The sequence below is a fragment of the Gopherus evgoodei genome, chromosome 1 (assembly GCF_007399415.2).
Source record: "Gopherus evgoodei ecotype Sinaloan lineage chromosome 1, rGopEvg1_v1.p, whole genome shotgun sequence".
In the NCBI taxonomy this organism is placed as follows: Eukaryota; Metazoa; Chordata; order Testudines; family Testudinidae; genus Gopherus; species Gopherus evgoodei.
Window position 1 is genome coordinate 209772869 of NC_044322.1, and position 12662 is coordinate 209785530.

The 12662-nt window shown below is 45.5% G+C and overlaps 1 protein-coding gene across 3 annotated transcripts in view; it reads left to right on the plus strand.

Annotated features, from left to right (window-relative positions):
- The window catches only part of CHD1L (chromodomain helicase DNA binding protein 1 like), a 48197-nt gene that overhangs the window by 30531 nt on the left and 5004 nt on the right, over positions 1–12662 (plus strand). For all 3 annotated transcript variants that reach the window (XM_030533633.1, XM_030533639.1, XM_030533648.1), the window contains 7 exons: positions 1224–1338; positions 1812–1965; positions 3573–3738; positions 5005–5147; positions 5545–5708; positions 10343–10551; positions 12409–12507. In XM_030533633.1, the coding sequence (XP_030389493.1) occupies positions 1224–1338; positions 1812–1965; positions 3573–3738; positions 5005–5147; positions 5545–5708; positions 10343–10551; positions 12409–12507 (1050 nt within the window). The remainder of the gene's footprint in view (positions 1–1223; positions 1339–1811; positions 1966–3572; positions 3739–5004; positions 5148–5544; positions 5709–10342; positions 10552–12408; positions 12508–12662) is intronic.

The window sequence follows — 12662 nt, forward strand, 5'->3', positions numbered from 1 at the left end:
TTCCCTCTGATGCACCTGGCATTGGCCACTATCAGAAGATCATATGTTGGGCTAGATGGACCTTTGGTCTGACCCAGCATGGCTGTTCTTATGCTCTATAATGCCAGTCCCTGTGGCAGCTTCGCCTTAGGAATGACACTGACATTAATTTGTGCAAATACTGACCTTGTGTCAGTAACAGTCTTTGTTTAAGTAAAGTATCGAAACCTTCCCATCCCCACCACCATAAAGGCTGTGCAGTGCATTCTGGGGCCACCCTCTCAACTCCTCCCCCTCTCACCTGCTTGAGTGGATCCATCATATGCCCACTGCCCAGTTCCAAACCCACCCTCTGTCCCAGCTCTCCTCTTCCTCCCACCGTGCATGTAAGCTTTTCTCACTCTGCCTCCCCCATGCCTGGACTCTCCCAGTCAACACTAGACAGGCTGGTCAGAGCCAGTAATCAGTGAAGACCAACAATTGTATCTAGCCCAACATGAAGACGGTGGCTTCATCTTCACCCCTCCTCAGATACCAGTACAGATTTTCAGGGGTATGGCTGTCTCAGCATTTGCAGAGAGGGTAGGGGTACTAGGAAGAAAGTTGTGCCTCCTGCATAGGGGCAAATGCCCCTCAGCATGTACCTCCTTTTTAGTGGCAGTATATATTCTGGTTTAACTTGTCTTTTCAGCTCACGAGAGCTATCACGTCAGAAACTAGTGACAGGCAAATCTCTGACGTTTTAGTCTGGATAAAAACCCAGACTGTCCACCATCTTCGGGCTTGTATTATTGTACTTGATGTTTCCAGTTTCTGTGGCAGAGACACTGGTCTCTGCCAGGACTTAGGGAGATCCTTTGTATTGACACGAGGCAGGCCAGTGTGTTAGTTGGTCTGCCAGCTAGAGAGCACCACCTGTGTCCAGCAGCCTCAGCAAACGATCCCCTTTAAATTGATTACACCTGAATCCAGATTGCTTTTTAGTGCACTAGACAACGCGTCAGTTATGAGGCCTGGTGGAAAGCTGGAAGCATAGAAGTGCAAGAAAATGAAATTCAGAAGGTTAACCAAACTTTTCTGAGCCTCATAAACAATGTTGGTTTGAGGGATGGAACAAAGTTGGGTTTATTTTTATTTTATCTGAAACGATCCACCCTTTTGTAGGCTAAACACCCTTTCTGCCTTTATTTCATGTTGCTAATGTGTGTTACTGACCATCCCCTTTGTTTAAAACTTGTTTTTAGGTGGAGTCGGCATGAATCTAACTGCAGCAGATACAGTTATTTTTGTTGACAGTGATTTTAACCCACAAAATGACTTGCAAGCCACAGCGAGAGCTCACAGGATTGGCCAGAACAAGTGAGAAATAGGAACAGAACTGTTTCTTGTGGTGCATTTTGCATCTGATTGCTCACTCTCTCGTTAAATGCCACCCTAATGCTTCCCTTAATCCACACTCCCCACCCCCAACTTCTGCCAGCAGAGGAGACCTAAGCAGAGCGGTTCAGATAATGCGGGGGCAAAGAAAGAGAAGCGATGGGTCCTCGGCATAATTCCACCTCTTCCCTTCCTTGATCCCATGCAGTTCTGGCCTCCCCAAGTCTCCAGAATCTGGAACTCTGTCGTTACGGAGGGGGAACAGAATGGGAGGCTGGCTGCTTTCTGCAGTATCCCCTTCCCCTTTCGGTCGGGTCAGCATCACCTTCTGCAGTTCTACGTGTGCTTTCTCTTCGCTAACTGGGCAGGACTGACTACAGGGTTTGGTCCCTGATTCAGGGAACCTGTTCTAATGCAATATAAATTATTAAATTGACTCTCTTAAATTTTGAAAGGCCTGTAAAAATTATCCGCTTGATTGGACGGGACACTGTAGAAGAAATAATCTACCGTCGAGCTGCATCGAAGCTCCAGTTTACAAACACCATTATCGAAGGGGGGCAGTTTGCTCTGGGAGTACCCAAGTGCCAGGATGCAGCAGACATGCAGGTAAGATGATCACTGGGCATGACTTTAACAGCATCATCCCTTAGAAACGTAAGAGAGTCCCATTCTGTGTGTGTATTCGAGATGGTGTGTATTCGAGATCAAAACACCATTGTCTTTGGGGAAGATTGGAGAAGAACATGGCATCTGACTGCCTCTCTTTTGTGGAGCAAGCCAAAATCTCAGATCCAAACCACTGAAATTTGGGGACAATCAGATGCTAATTTTGAGGGGGTTTCTTTCCTTGTTTTTGACTATAATAGCTATTTACATGAAAATTGCATCATATCTCGTAAGAATTCATCTGTTTTGCCTCCTTCTCTCGCACAAACAGAACTATACCATCAGCACTATGGTAGCTTTTTGTTACTAACCCACAACTTCTCCTAGGCTTGCAAAACTTTCAGATGAAATTTACACTGAGCTCTAGGCAAATTGGAATCCCAGGGGGGATTTGTCATTAGGAACCAAAAGCTGAGTTTTGCTTTGAGATTTTGGGACTTAAGAACCATAGCTAGGGCCATACCAAATTCATGGCCATGAAAATGCATCACAGACCGTGAAATCTGGTCTTCTCCTGTGCAATCTGGTCATTCGTGTGCTTTTACCCTGTGCTATACAGATTTCATGGGGGAGACCAGGGTTTCTCAAATTGGGAGTCTTGAGCCAAAAGGGAATTGCAGGGGGTGAGGGTCACAAAATTATTTTAGGGGCATTGCAGTATTGCCACCTTTACTTGGGTGCTGCCTTCAGAGCTGCGCAGCTAGAGAGCTGCCCAGCAACAGCATAAAAGTAAGGGTAGCAGTACCACAAACCCTTCTACAGTATCCTTGTCACCCCCACCCCCACCCCCAACTCCTTTTTGGGTCAGGACCTCTACAGTTACAACACAGTGAAATTTCAGATTTAAATAGCTGAAATAATGAAATTTACTATTTTTTAAATCCTATGAGTGTAAAATTGACCAAAGTGGATGTGAATTTGGTAGAGTATAAGACCAGAAGGGACAACCAGATCATCTAGTCAAACTCTAAACTAAGTGAAATGTAGGGGGACATGAACCCCATGTAAAGTGAAACAGTGAAAAACTGTGGCACAGCCCCTCTCCTTCCCTCTTCCCCACAAACTTGTCTGAGCAATGATGGCTTCCAGTTTGAGAAATTGGACTGAGCCTGTGCGCGGTGATATGCCATGCTGCCACTTTTCACCCCATTGATTTCTGCGGACATTTAAGCATTCATGTAAAAGGAAAAAAAAGTTTCTGGCTTTTCTGATTGTGAAGAAAACCTCATGAATGTGACCCAATGCAGAGCTGTCTGCCTGAGTCTGCATGTAGTCTGAGTAACTGTCTGTGCAGCTACTAGTGACCTATGGCTGTCAAGATGGATATTGCTGGGTATGATTTGTTACATGGGTCTTGTTAGGTGGTGCATAACTGGTGAGGGCAGAGTGAGAATAACAGCTGTCAAAGCATGAGTGTTTTGCTGAGTGACAAAGTGTCTGATTTCCCTCTTCACAAACTATTTTCATTTCAACCTAGAGGCTCAGTAGGCTAAGAGAAGCATGAAATATTATGGTGATGTTAAACGTCATCCTTTTGTTCATTAAAGCTGAGTGAAATTCTGAAGTTTGGTTTGGATAAGCTGCTCTCATCAGAGGGGAGCACCATCCAGGATGTGGAGCTGGAAAATATCCTTGGAGAGACAAAAGAAGGAATGTGGGTAATGGATGTTGTTCTACCAAGTGAAGAAGAAAGCAGAGAGCAAGATACAGAAAGTAAGTTCGAGGATCCTAAATGCACACAAAACACACTCAAATCTTGATGCTATTAGAGGAGATTTCAAGGGTTATACTATGTTTTTCAGCTAACTTTGGAAGGAAGAAAAATGGGTTTGTGCTTAGAGTAGGGGACTTGAAATCAGTAGAAATGAGTTTTGTACCTGGCTCTGCCACAGACTTGATTTGTAACTGTTGAACACTCCTCTCCTCCTTTTGTGCCTCAATTTCCCCATCTGTAAAATGGGGATAATAATAACTGATTTGCCTTTAAGGGGGTTGCGAGGCTAAATTCACTAATGTCTGTGAAATGCTTTGATGTACTTGGATGTAAGACTCTAGGGAACAGTCAAGTTTGTATTATAATTGACTTTATTCACAGGAAAACATATATTTTAAGATGGAGTTACAAATCAGTAACTTAAGGGTAAAAGACATCATAGGGATGTTGTAATTATCCCCAAACCAAGTGTTACAAACCCTGGAATTTCAGAGGTAAGGTTACACTTTAAAAAATCCAAGCATTAGGGAAAGAAAGAGCACCCAATTAACCTTAACTCTGTCCTGTGGCAATAACCATATGATTAGGATTAAGACAAGTTAGTGTGTGCAGTCCCAGACTGGATTAAACTGACTTTTGAAGATCCTTTTTTCACATATTTTCCCCTTGTAGTGTCACTCTATGCACTGTGATCCATAATCTCTGTTTTAAGTGCAAAATGGAACTCATCCTTAACTACGGAGTTATGACTGGGGCTTCCATAATATTACAGAAATGGGATCCTATAAAATGGGCCTTCTGTCCCATCCAGTGGCTGCTGATAATAAGTCACCATTTGCCAATGGTTACCACACAGTGGTATTTCGTATTGCAGACAGAGAGAAGAACGGTGGTATCTCAGATCCCAATGTGTGGTCGCTGTTGAAGAAATTTCTGACCTTAGGAACCAGGATTCCATCTGTATTGGATAGCACCAAACAAATTCCACTTGCAACTTCAGACTTGCCATGCGTGTAATCCTCGGTGAGGATTAATGCCTTGACAGAAATTTGGTTTAGTTGTCTCAATCAGATGCCTATGTTTTTCCTCACAAAACTATCCCAACAGCTATCCCTGTTAGAACGGGCAATGGTGTTACAAAGAGGATGTGAATTCAAATTAATTACTTACTGTAACTTTAATTATTACTTGTTACTTATTGTAATTTTAGCAGATACCACTGGCCCATTGGGAGACCTTTATATGTTTTAATTTTTTTTTTAAAGATCATATGTACCTATATGAAGGCAAAGATTATTCGAAAGACCCAAGCAGAGAAGACAGAAGAGCATTTGACCAGCTTTTGGATCTTCAGAAAGTCCTTGAAGAGACCAATCAAGAAGGAAGAGCCCTCCGAAATAAAGCAAATGTAAAATGAAAGAAATGACTCCATATGATGTAGTCAATGAGTCACTGAAAATGAGTCAGATTTTAATCTCCAGTTTGTGGAAGAAAAACTTAGACTCAGTTACAAATGTGCTGAAATTAACAGTAGACTCTGAGGACTGGATGACTCAGGGGGATGGGAATGGCTCAGAGATGAGCATTAAGAGGTTTAAATACAGGTCAGAGCAGCACAGGTCACTGTCGTTAGCTAATGGTTTGGTGGCCTACTTGAAATGAGTTGGGGAATATGAGTCAATGCAGACAAAGCCCTTGAGGAACAGACTATGGGGAACAGATATGGGACATTGGATAAGGTTGGATCTGATAGGAATTTGAGATGAGAAATGTCTGTGTATCTGCAAGTCCCCTTCCTTTTTCAGGTACTTGTCACGGGTCTTCAGGAGGTGCCTACAAGGAGGAAGCATGCACTGAGCCCAGAAGAGCTGGAGGCCAGGAGAAGGAAACGACAGGAGGCAGCAGCAAAGAGAGCACGGCTCATGGAAGAAAAGAAACAGAAGAAAGCAGAAGCTGAACACAAGAAAAAGTAGGATTGTGCTTTGCCTGCTACTAAGCAGTGTGGTGTCTGTTACAGTTAGCAGGGAAACTGGCTATGTCAGACTGATAAAAACAAGTCAGGAAACTGCAAATTCTGATAACTCTTGCAATAACCAGGCATTTGGGACATGGGGTGGGGTGGAGGAGGAGACGTTGGCCGCAGGTCATGTTTAAAAGGAGCCACAGCTGTACATTATTTTTTCAAGTGTGTGATGTAGAGGTGTTGATGTAGAAATGGCTTTTGACACAACGGTAGCATCAATTTTTGCTAACTTTCATGATGGGCTTGAATCCTACATGAAGTGGAAATGTGTTTACTAAGGATGTGTACAAGAGAATAGCACAAGCATATGGGGACAAAATCAGAGACTAAGGTACAAAATGAGTTACACTTAGCAAGGGGCATAAAAGGCAATAATAAGAGGTTCTGTAACTACATTGGGAGCAAGAGAAAGACGAAGGAAAGTGTAAGTCCTCTACTGGTGGGGAAGGAAAGCTAATAATTGATGACATAAGAAGGTTGAGGTGTTTAATGCCTGTTTTGCTTCAGTCTTCACTCAGAAGGTAAATTGTGCCCAGATACTTAACACAATAAATATTAACAACAAGGGAGAAGGAATGCAAGCGAAAATAGAGAAAGAATAGGCTAAAGAATATTTAAATAAGTTAGATGTTATCAGGTTGGTAGTGCCTGATGAAATTCATCTTACAGTGCTTAAGGAACTAGCTGAAGCAATATTGGGATGATTAGCATCTATCTCTTAGAAGTCATGGAGGACGGGTGGGGTCCCAGAGGACTGGAGAAGGGAAAACATAGTACTTATCTTTTTATGGGAAACAAAGTGGTCTTGGGGAATTATAGACCACTCAGCCTAACTTCAGTACCTGGAAGGATACTGAAATGAATTATTAAACAAATCAATTGTAAGCTCTTAGAGGATAATAGGGTTATAAGGAATAACCATCATGGATTTGTCCAGAACAGATCATTCCAAACCAACCTTGTTTCCTTCTCTAAGAGGGATATTGGCCTAGTGGATGGGGGGAATCTGTAGATGTTGTATGTCTAGATTATGGTAATGTGTTTGGTACAGTCCCACATGACATTCTCATGAGCAAATTAGGGAAATTTTGTCTAGATGAAATTACTATAAGGTATGTTTAGGACTGATTGAAAGACCATACTCAAAGGGTAGTTATCTATGGCTTGTTGTCAAACTCGGAGGGTGTATCTAGCAGGGTCCCGCAGGAGTCTGTTCTGAGTCCAGAACATTAATGACTTGGAGTACGCTTTTAAAATTTGAAGAAGACACCAAGCTGGAAGGGTTTGCAAGCACTTTGGAGGACAGGATTAGAATTCAAAATGACTGTGACAAATTGAAGAACTGATTTGAAATCAATAGGATAAAATTCTATAAAGACAAGTGTAAAGTACTACGCTTAGGAAGAAAATAAAAATCAAATGCACAGCTACAAAATGGGAAATAAAAGGTTAATTTTGTGGGGTGTATTAATAGGAGAGTTGTATATCAGATACAGAAGGTCCCACTGTACTCAGCACTGGTGAGGCCTCAGCTGGAGTACTGTGTCCAATTCTGAGTGCCATGCTTCAGGAATCATGTGGACCAATTGGAGAGAGTCAAGACGAGAGTAATAAAAATGATTAAATGTTTAGGAAAACCTGACCTCTGAGGAGGTTAAAAAAACAGGATATGTTTAGTCTTGAAAATAGAAGACAGAGGAAGCACCTGATAAGTCTTCACGTATGTTAAGCTTTTTTATTAAGAGGATGGCGATCAGCTGTTCTCCATGTCCAGTTGAAGACAGGACAAGAAGTAATGGATTTAATCTGCAGAAAGAGAAATTTAGGTTAGATATTAGGAAAAACTTTGTAAGGATAGTTAAGCTCTGGAACAGGGATCAAAGAGAGGTTATGGAATCCTCATCACTGGAGGTTGTTAAGAACATTTTGGACAAACGCCTGCCAGGGATGGTCTAGGTTTACTTGGTTCTGCCTCAGCTCAGGAGGATGGAGCAGAGGACCCCTCAGAGTCCCTCCCAGCCCTACATTTCTATGAACAAGAACCCCGTCGCTGACCCTGCTCAGATTTTGGGCAGCTCACATTCAGATCCAGATTTGACACTTGGCCCTTTACCTGTACAATGGAATTTGGATTTGAACTATGTGTTTGAGCCTATGTTTAAATTTCATCCCATTAGTTCTAGTTGTACTGCTTCGTGCCACCTTGGGCAACTCTTCCCCCTCCTCTGTAGTCATATCCTTTATGTTTCTATAAATGGTTATCACAAAGCTCCTTTCCCCTTCTTACCACCACAAACCCACCTGTCATACTAGTATTTGAAACAAGGCAGGGCTTCTCCCCGGCTTCTAAAGGATCTACTGCGACAGCCACAGTCTCTCCGAGGCAGTTTTTTTGTCCAAACGTGTACAAAACCAGTTCCTCCCATCACCCTTTGCATCTTAGGCTTCTCACTGCCTCCCCTACTGGGAGATTTGGGAAGTCCTGCTGCTTCCAGTAGCTGCTGAGCCCTCTCTCACTGGAACTCCCCCCGACCCTGTGTAGCCCCAGGTGCAGCCATAGACACTTCATTGGCCCAGCTGGGAGCACCTGCTCTGGCACAGGGGAGTTGGATTTTAGTCACCCTGTGATACACCTCCCCCACTTTTCAGAAAACAACTGCCTCTTTCACAGGCACGTCTTCCCCCTCCTTCCCCGCCCCCCACCAGCCTGTAAAGCCCCATCTGGACGGCTCTCACCCTTAAAAATACAAACATTTCCATACAGATTCATACACATCAGTATTCCCCAAGTCCCCAGAGTCTTTAATACCAGCCGTACAATTTACATCTTCACCAGGCACGCTGTCATGAGCCTCATCTCACTTCTCTGCCCGTTGGTTTTTCAGTCTGTAGTTGCACCGGTTCTCCCTTTGGTTGGGTAACTTTAAAGAGTAACTCAGCTCTCCCTTGGGGTTCCTTTTGCATGCCCTTGGATTTATGTTTCAAATCCCACTGGCTCCTCCTGCAGGAGCTCAGTCTGGCAGTCCAGCTCTTGCTGGTCATTCAGCAACTCCTCCTCCTCTCTCTGGGCTTTCTGTCGTGTCTCTTCTGAGGCAGCAAGCTCCACCAAGCTCTTTTCTGCCAAGGAGAGCGGTCCTCTCCTCTCAGTGCTGTAACGGTGGCTTTAGTAGCTGTAAATGGTGATTCCACTTTTTTTCCTGCAGCCTCTGTGCCTGTACCCTTCCCTCACTTTTCCTCTGAGGCCCTGTCTGGGTCCCTGATACAGTGTTTTGTCTCTACTGGGAGCTTCTGCTTCCCAGTACCCGCCTCTGCCTGTGGAATTATTTCCCTCCCCCTGCAGAGCTCTTCTCCTTTTCTTCCCAAGTTCACTCTTCCCGGTGGGTGCCAGAGATATGTCCCATTTCCCCACACCTGAAACATTCTGGCTGCCTCCTACCAAACCTCCCATTGATTACACTGTCACTTGGGGCACCCAAATCTTTGGCATCCAGGTTTCCTAGTTTTGATTTTTAGTGGGGCAGTACCTTCTAATGTGCTTCAGCCCCCCACAATCCCTGGAACCCTCCTGTCCTGGCCCCTTTTTGAACTACAGTAACAAGGCAGGATTCCACCCAGAGTGTCACGCATTTGTTCTGTGCTCTGTGCAGCTGAGCCAGTCTTAAAAGCACAGTTCACATAAGGACCGTCACTTTTTTTATGCAGCACTCGCCCATAGGCAGAACATTCCCTCTGTTGGCCCTCACAGCCCTCGAACCCCTCTTTCCTGCTTTGTACCTGCGCCAACCAATCCTTTCCCTCTGCAGAATCTCTAGGAGAGTTGCTGCTGCTCCTCAAACCTGGTTAGTCACTTCTGTAGCTCCAGTTGCACCTCTGGCTGCCTCTTTCATCTGACAGCCTGCGGAAACTGGAGCGGGAACTCCTGCCACTGCTGTCATCCTCCATGCACCTGCAGAGCTTCCGTAAGCAAAGCAGGCTGCCACATAATCCTGCTCCATTAATTCCAGGTCACCCCTACAAAGTAGGGCCTGTCAATGATAGGGGCTTGCCTTCTTGCATTTCCTTTTGCACCAATGATATTCCTTACTCTACTCTTGTATCGGGAGCTGACCAAAGTGCCTACCTGAATCAAGGCAGGGCTTCTCCACAGCCTCTAAAGCACCCACTGCCAGACCCACAGGCTCTATGAGCAGGTTTATTGTCCAAATTTAAACAAAACCAACTCCTCTTTACATCTCAGGCTTCTTCTCGTTGCCTTCCCTCCCAGGGGACTTTGGCAACCCTGCTGCTGCTGCGTCCTAGCCCTGTCTCAGCCAGTTCTCTCTCTCACTGGCACTTCCTCTGACCCTTTTTAGCCTCAGGTGCAGCCATACACCCTTCACTGGCCCACCTGGGAGCACTCCCAGGGCAGTGTGGCAGAGTGGTTTCTGAACTTGGGGGCGAAATTGTGGTTCTGGATCTGGAGCTGAGCTTGGTCCCTCGAAATCGCATCTCCAGCTATTCATGACAAGGATTTAACGCAGCAGAAATTTGGCTTCCCAGTTTTCATTTGGCCTATTCTTCTTTTGCCTCGTTCATTGCAGGATGGCCTGGTGGGAAGCAAATCACTACAGATCCCCCTGTCTGCCCTCAGAGGAGAGTGACTCAGAGGATGCCTTTGAGGAGGAGGAAGACAGGCTGGTTGTGGAGTTAGATGAGACAGACCCAGAGCTGAACTCCATCAAGTATGTGATGGGTGATGTTACCCACCCCAGAGCCAAAGAGGAGGATGCGATCATCGTCCATTGCATAGGTAGGACTGGCAAGAGCAAAAACTCTTCCTTGGGATAGTGCTGAATTGTGCCTTGGAGCCCAACGGCTGAGCAGTAGTAACAGCGGAGTGGCCCTGGCTGAAGGCATTCTGCCTGCATGGTGCAGGTGTAGTTAAAATGCCACAAGGAAGGAGTGGGGGTAGCATGCTCCCTAGCATGCAGCCCCCCCTTCAGAAGGTGAAGCGTGAACTCCCTCCATCCAGTGGGCCCAGTAAGTGGGCGGACCCTGGTCCTGTGCATGTGCAGACTCAGTGAGGCCATTCGGCCTGGAGTCCCATTTACTTCCCATCCAGATGAGCTGGAAATATAACTTAACCAAAAGGTGACATTTTGCAGAATGTGTTGAAATCTGCAGACACTCGCACCCTGACCCCACCCTAAATCTGTGCTGAAGTGCGGAATTTCTGCAGGGTGTGTTAACTCTAAAAAGGTCCATTGCCTATCGAGGAAGATGTGTGTAAGCCCACCCGGATGGCCCGGCAGTGATGGGGCAGGCCCTGTGGGACGGCAGCAGAAAGTAGTGTCCAGTTTGCACCAGAGACAGCAGAAAGTGGGCATCTGCTTGGTCTAGCTGGGCAAGGGCATCCGCAGAGTGTTTTAGCTGAACTCAGCATCTGGGCATTCAGTGTCTTAGCTGCTGGGGAATAGGGGACAGTCATGGTGCTTAATGTTGCTTTATGCAGCAAGAGCTGAGGCCCTCTGGGAAGTGAAAACACAAAGAGGTGATGGTCCTAGAAGGACTGCCTGGCACTACACGGTATGTTGTGCTGTATGCCTAGGGACGAAGCTGCCACAACACTCAGTTTCATGGGATGCCCATGAAGGAATTAATTGGTACAGGGCTCCAGCTCTCCCGGTCTGTCACTGTCATGCCCCTCGGTCATGGTTAGGCTAAGGCAGTGTCTCTGACATGATGCCCTGCTGGAGGGGACAGTGGGGACTAGAACGAGGATTTCCCCTGCCTGTGTGGTTTGCAGTCAGCTCCTCTGAACTAATCTCTTATTCTGAGCAAAGTTATTTTTCTAATTCTCCTTCGTACTCGGAAAAGCTATGGGCCAGCCCATGCTGGGCCTTGGATGGAGGAGAGGGAGGGAGCCTAGCGCTAGGAACAGTTGCAGTCCCTGGATTCCATCCTGTCTCCTATGTGAATTCCAAGGGGAGCATTTAACCCAACCCTGGGAGGAGCGGGGGAGGCAGACACATGCACCTGGAAGGAGGACATGTTCCTTCTGTGCTTCGTGTAGCTCGGGGGTGGGGCAGTGGATTGTGCCTCCTGAGACAAAATCCCTGTTGGAGCTTCTCCTCTGTGGGTGTTAAAGCCACAAGGCAATGGCTGATTGGCTAAATTGTGGCATTTATTTCAAACTCATCCAACATGCTCTGTTTAAAAACAAAAACACACTAGGGATGGGGGGGGGATCCTCTGCCTTCTGAAAGTGTAGGCAGCATCTGAAGGGAAGTAATGGATGACTGCAGTACCAGGTTACCAGGTTGCACATAGGATTTGATGACTGATTGCACATGGGATGGGGAGGAATTTCCCCTGGGATGGCTTGGCAAGGATCATGTGGGAAATATACTTTCCTGAAGTGCTGAGCAGGGATCCTCTCTTAGGATCATGTGATCTGTTTCTGGCACAGAATGAGGGAGCTGGAACATTGAGGGATTTTGTTTCATCTCATCTTCCATGTCTGTTTCTAATAAGTCCTATGATGTGCAGTGAGAACATGTCTATTCCCTGCAGAAGGCATTATTAGCACAGATACACTTGGAAGCTCATCTCTTTGGACAGAGATCTCAATTGAAAAAAAAGAATCTAACTTGTAATTTTGCTTTAGATGATTCCGGCCGGTGGGGAAGGGGAGGATTATTTACAGCTCTGGAAGTTCGTTCTGATCAGCCCAGGAAAATATACGAGCTGGCAGGAAGGATGAAAGGTAAAAGAGAAAAATATAATCTTAGTGCTTGAAGTTGATGGTCTTTCCTTTTAGTCTGGCACTTCCTATGTGTGGTGTTGGAAGTGACAAATACAGGAAGACATTTTGACCCTGACCTCTGCTCTGGAGTGAGAAGATTCTTCATAGAACTCAGT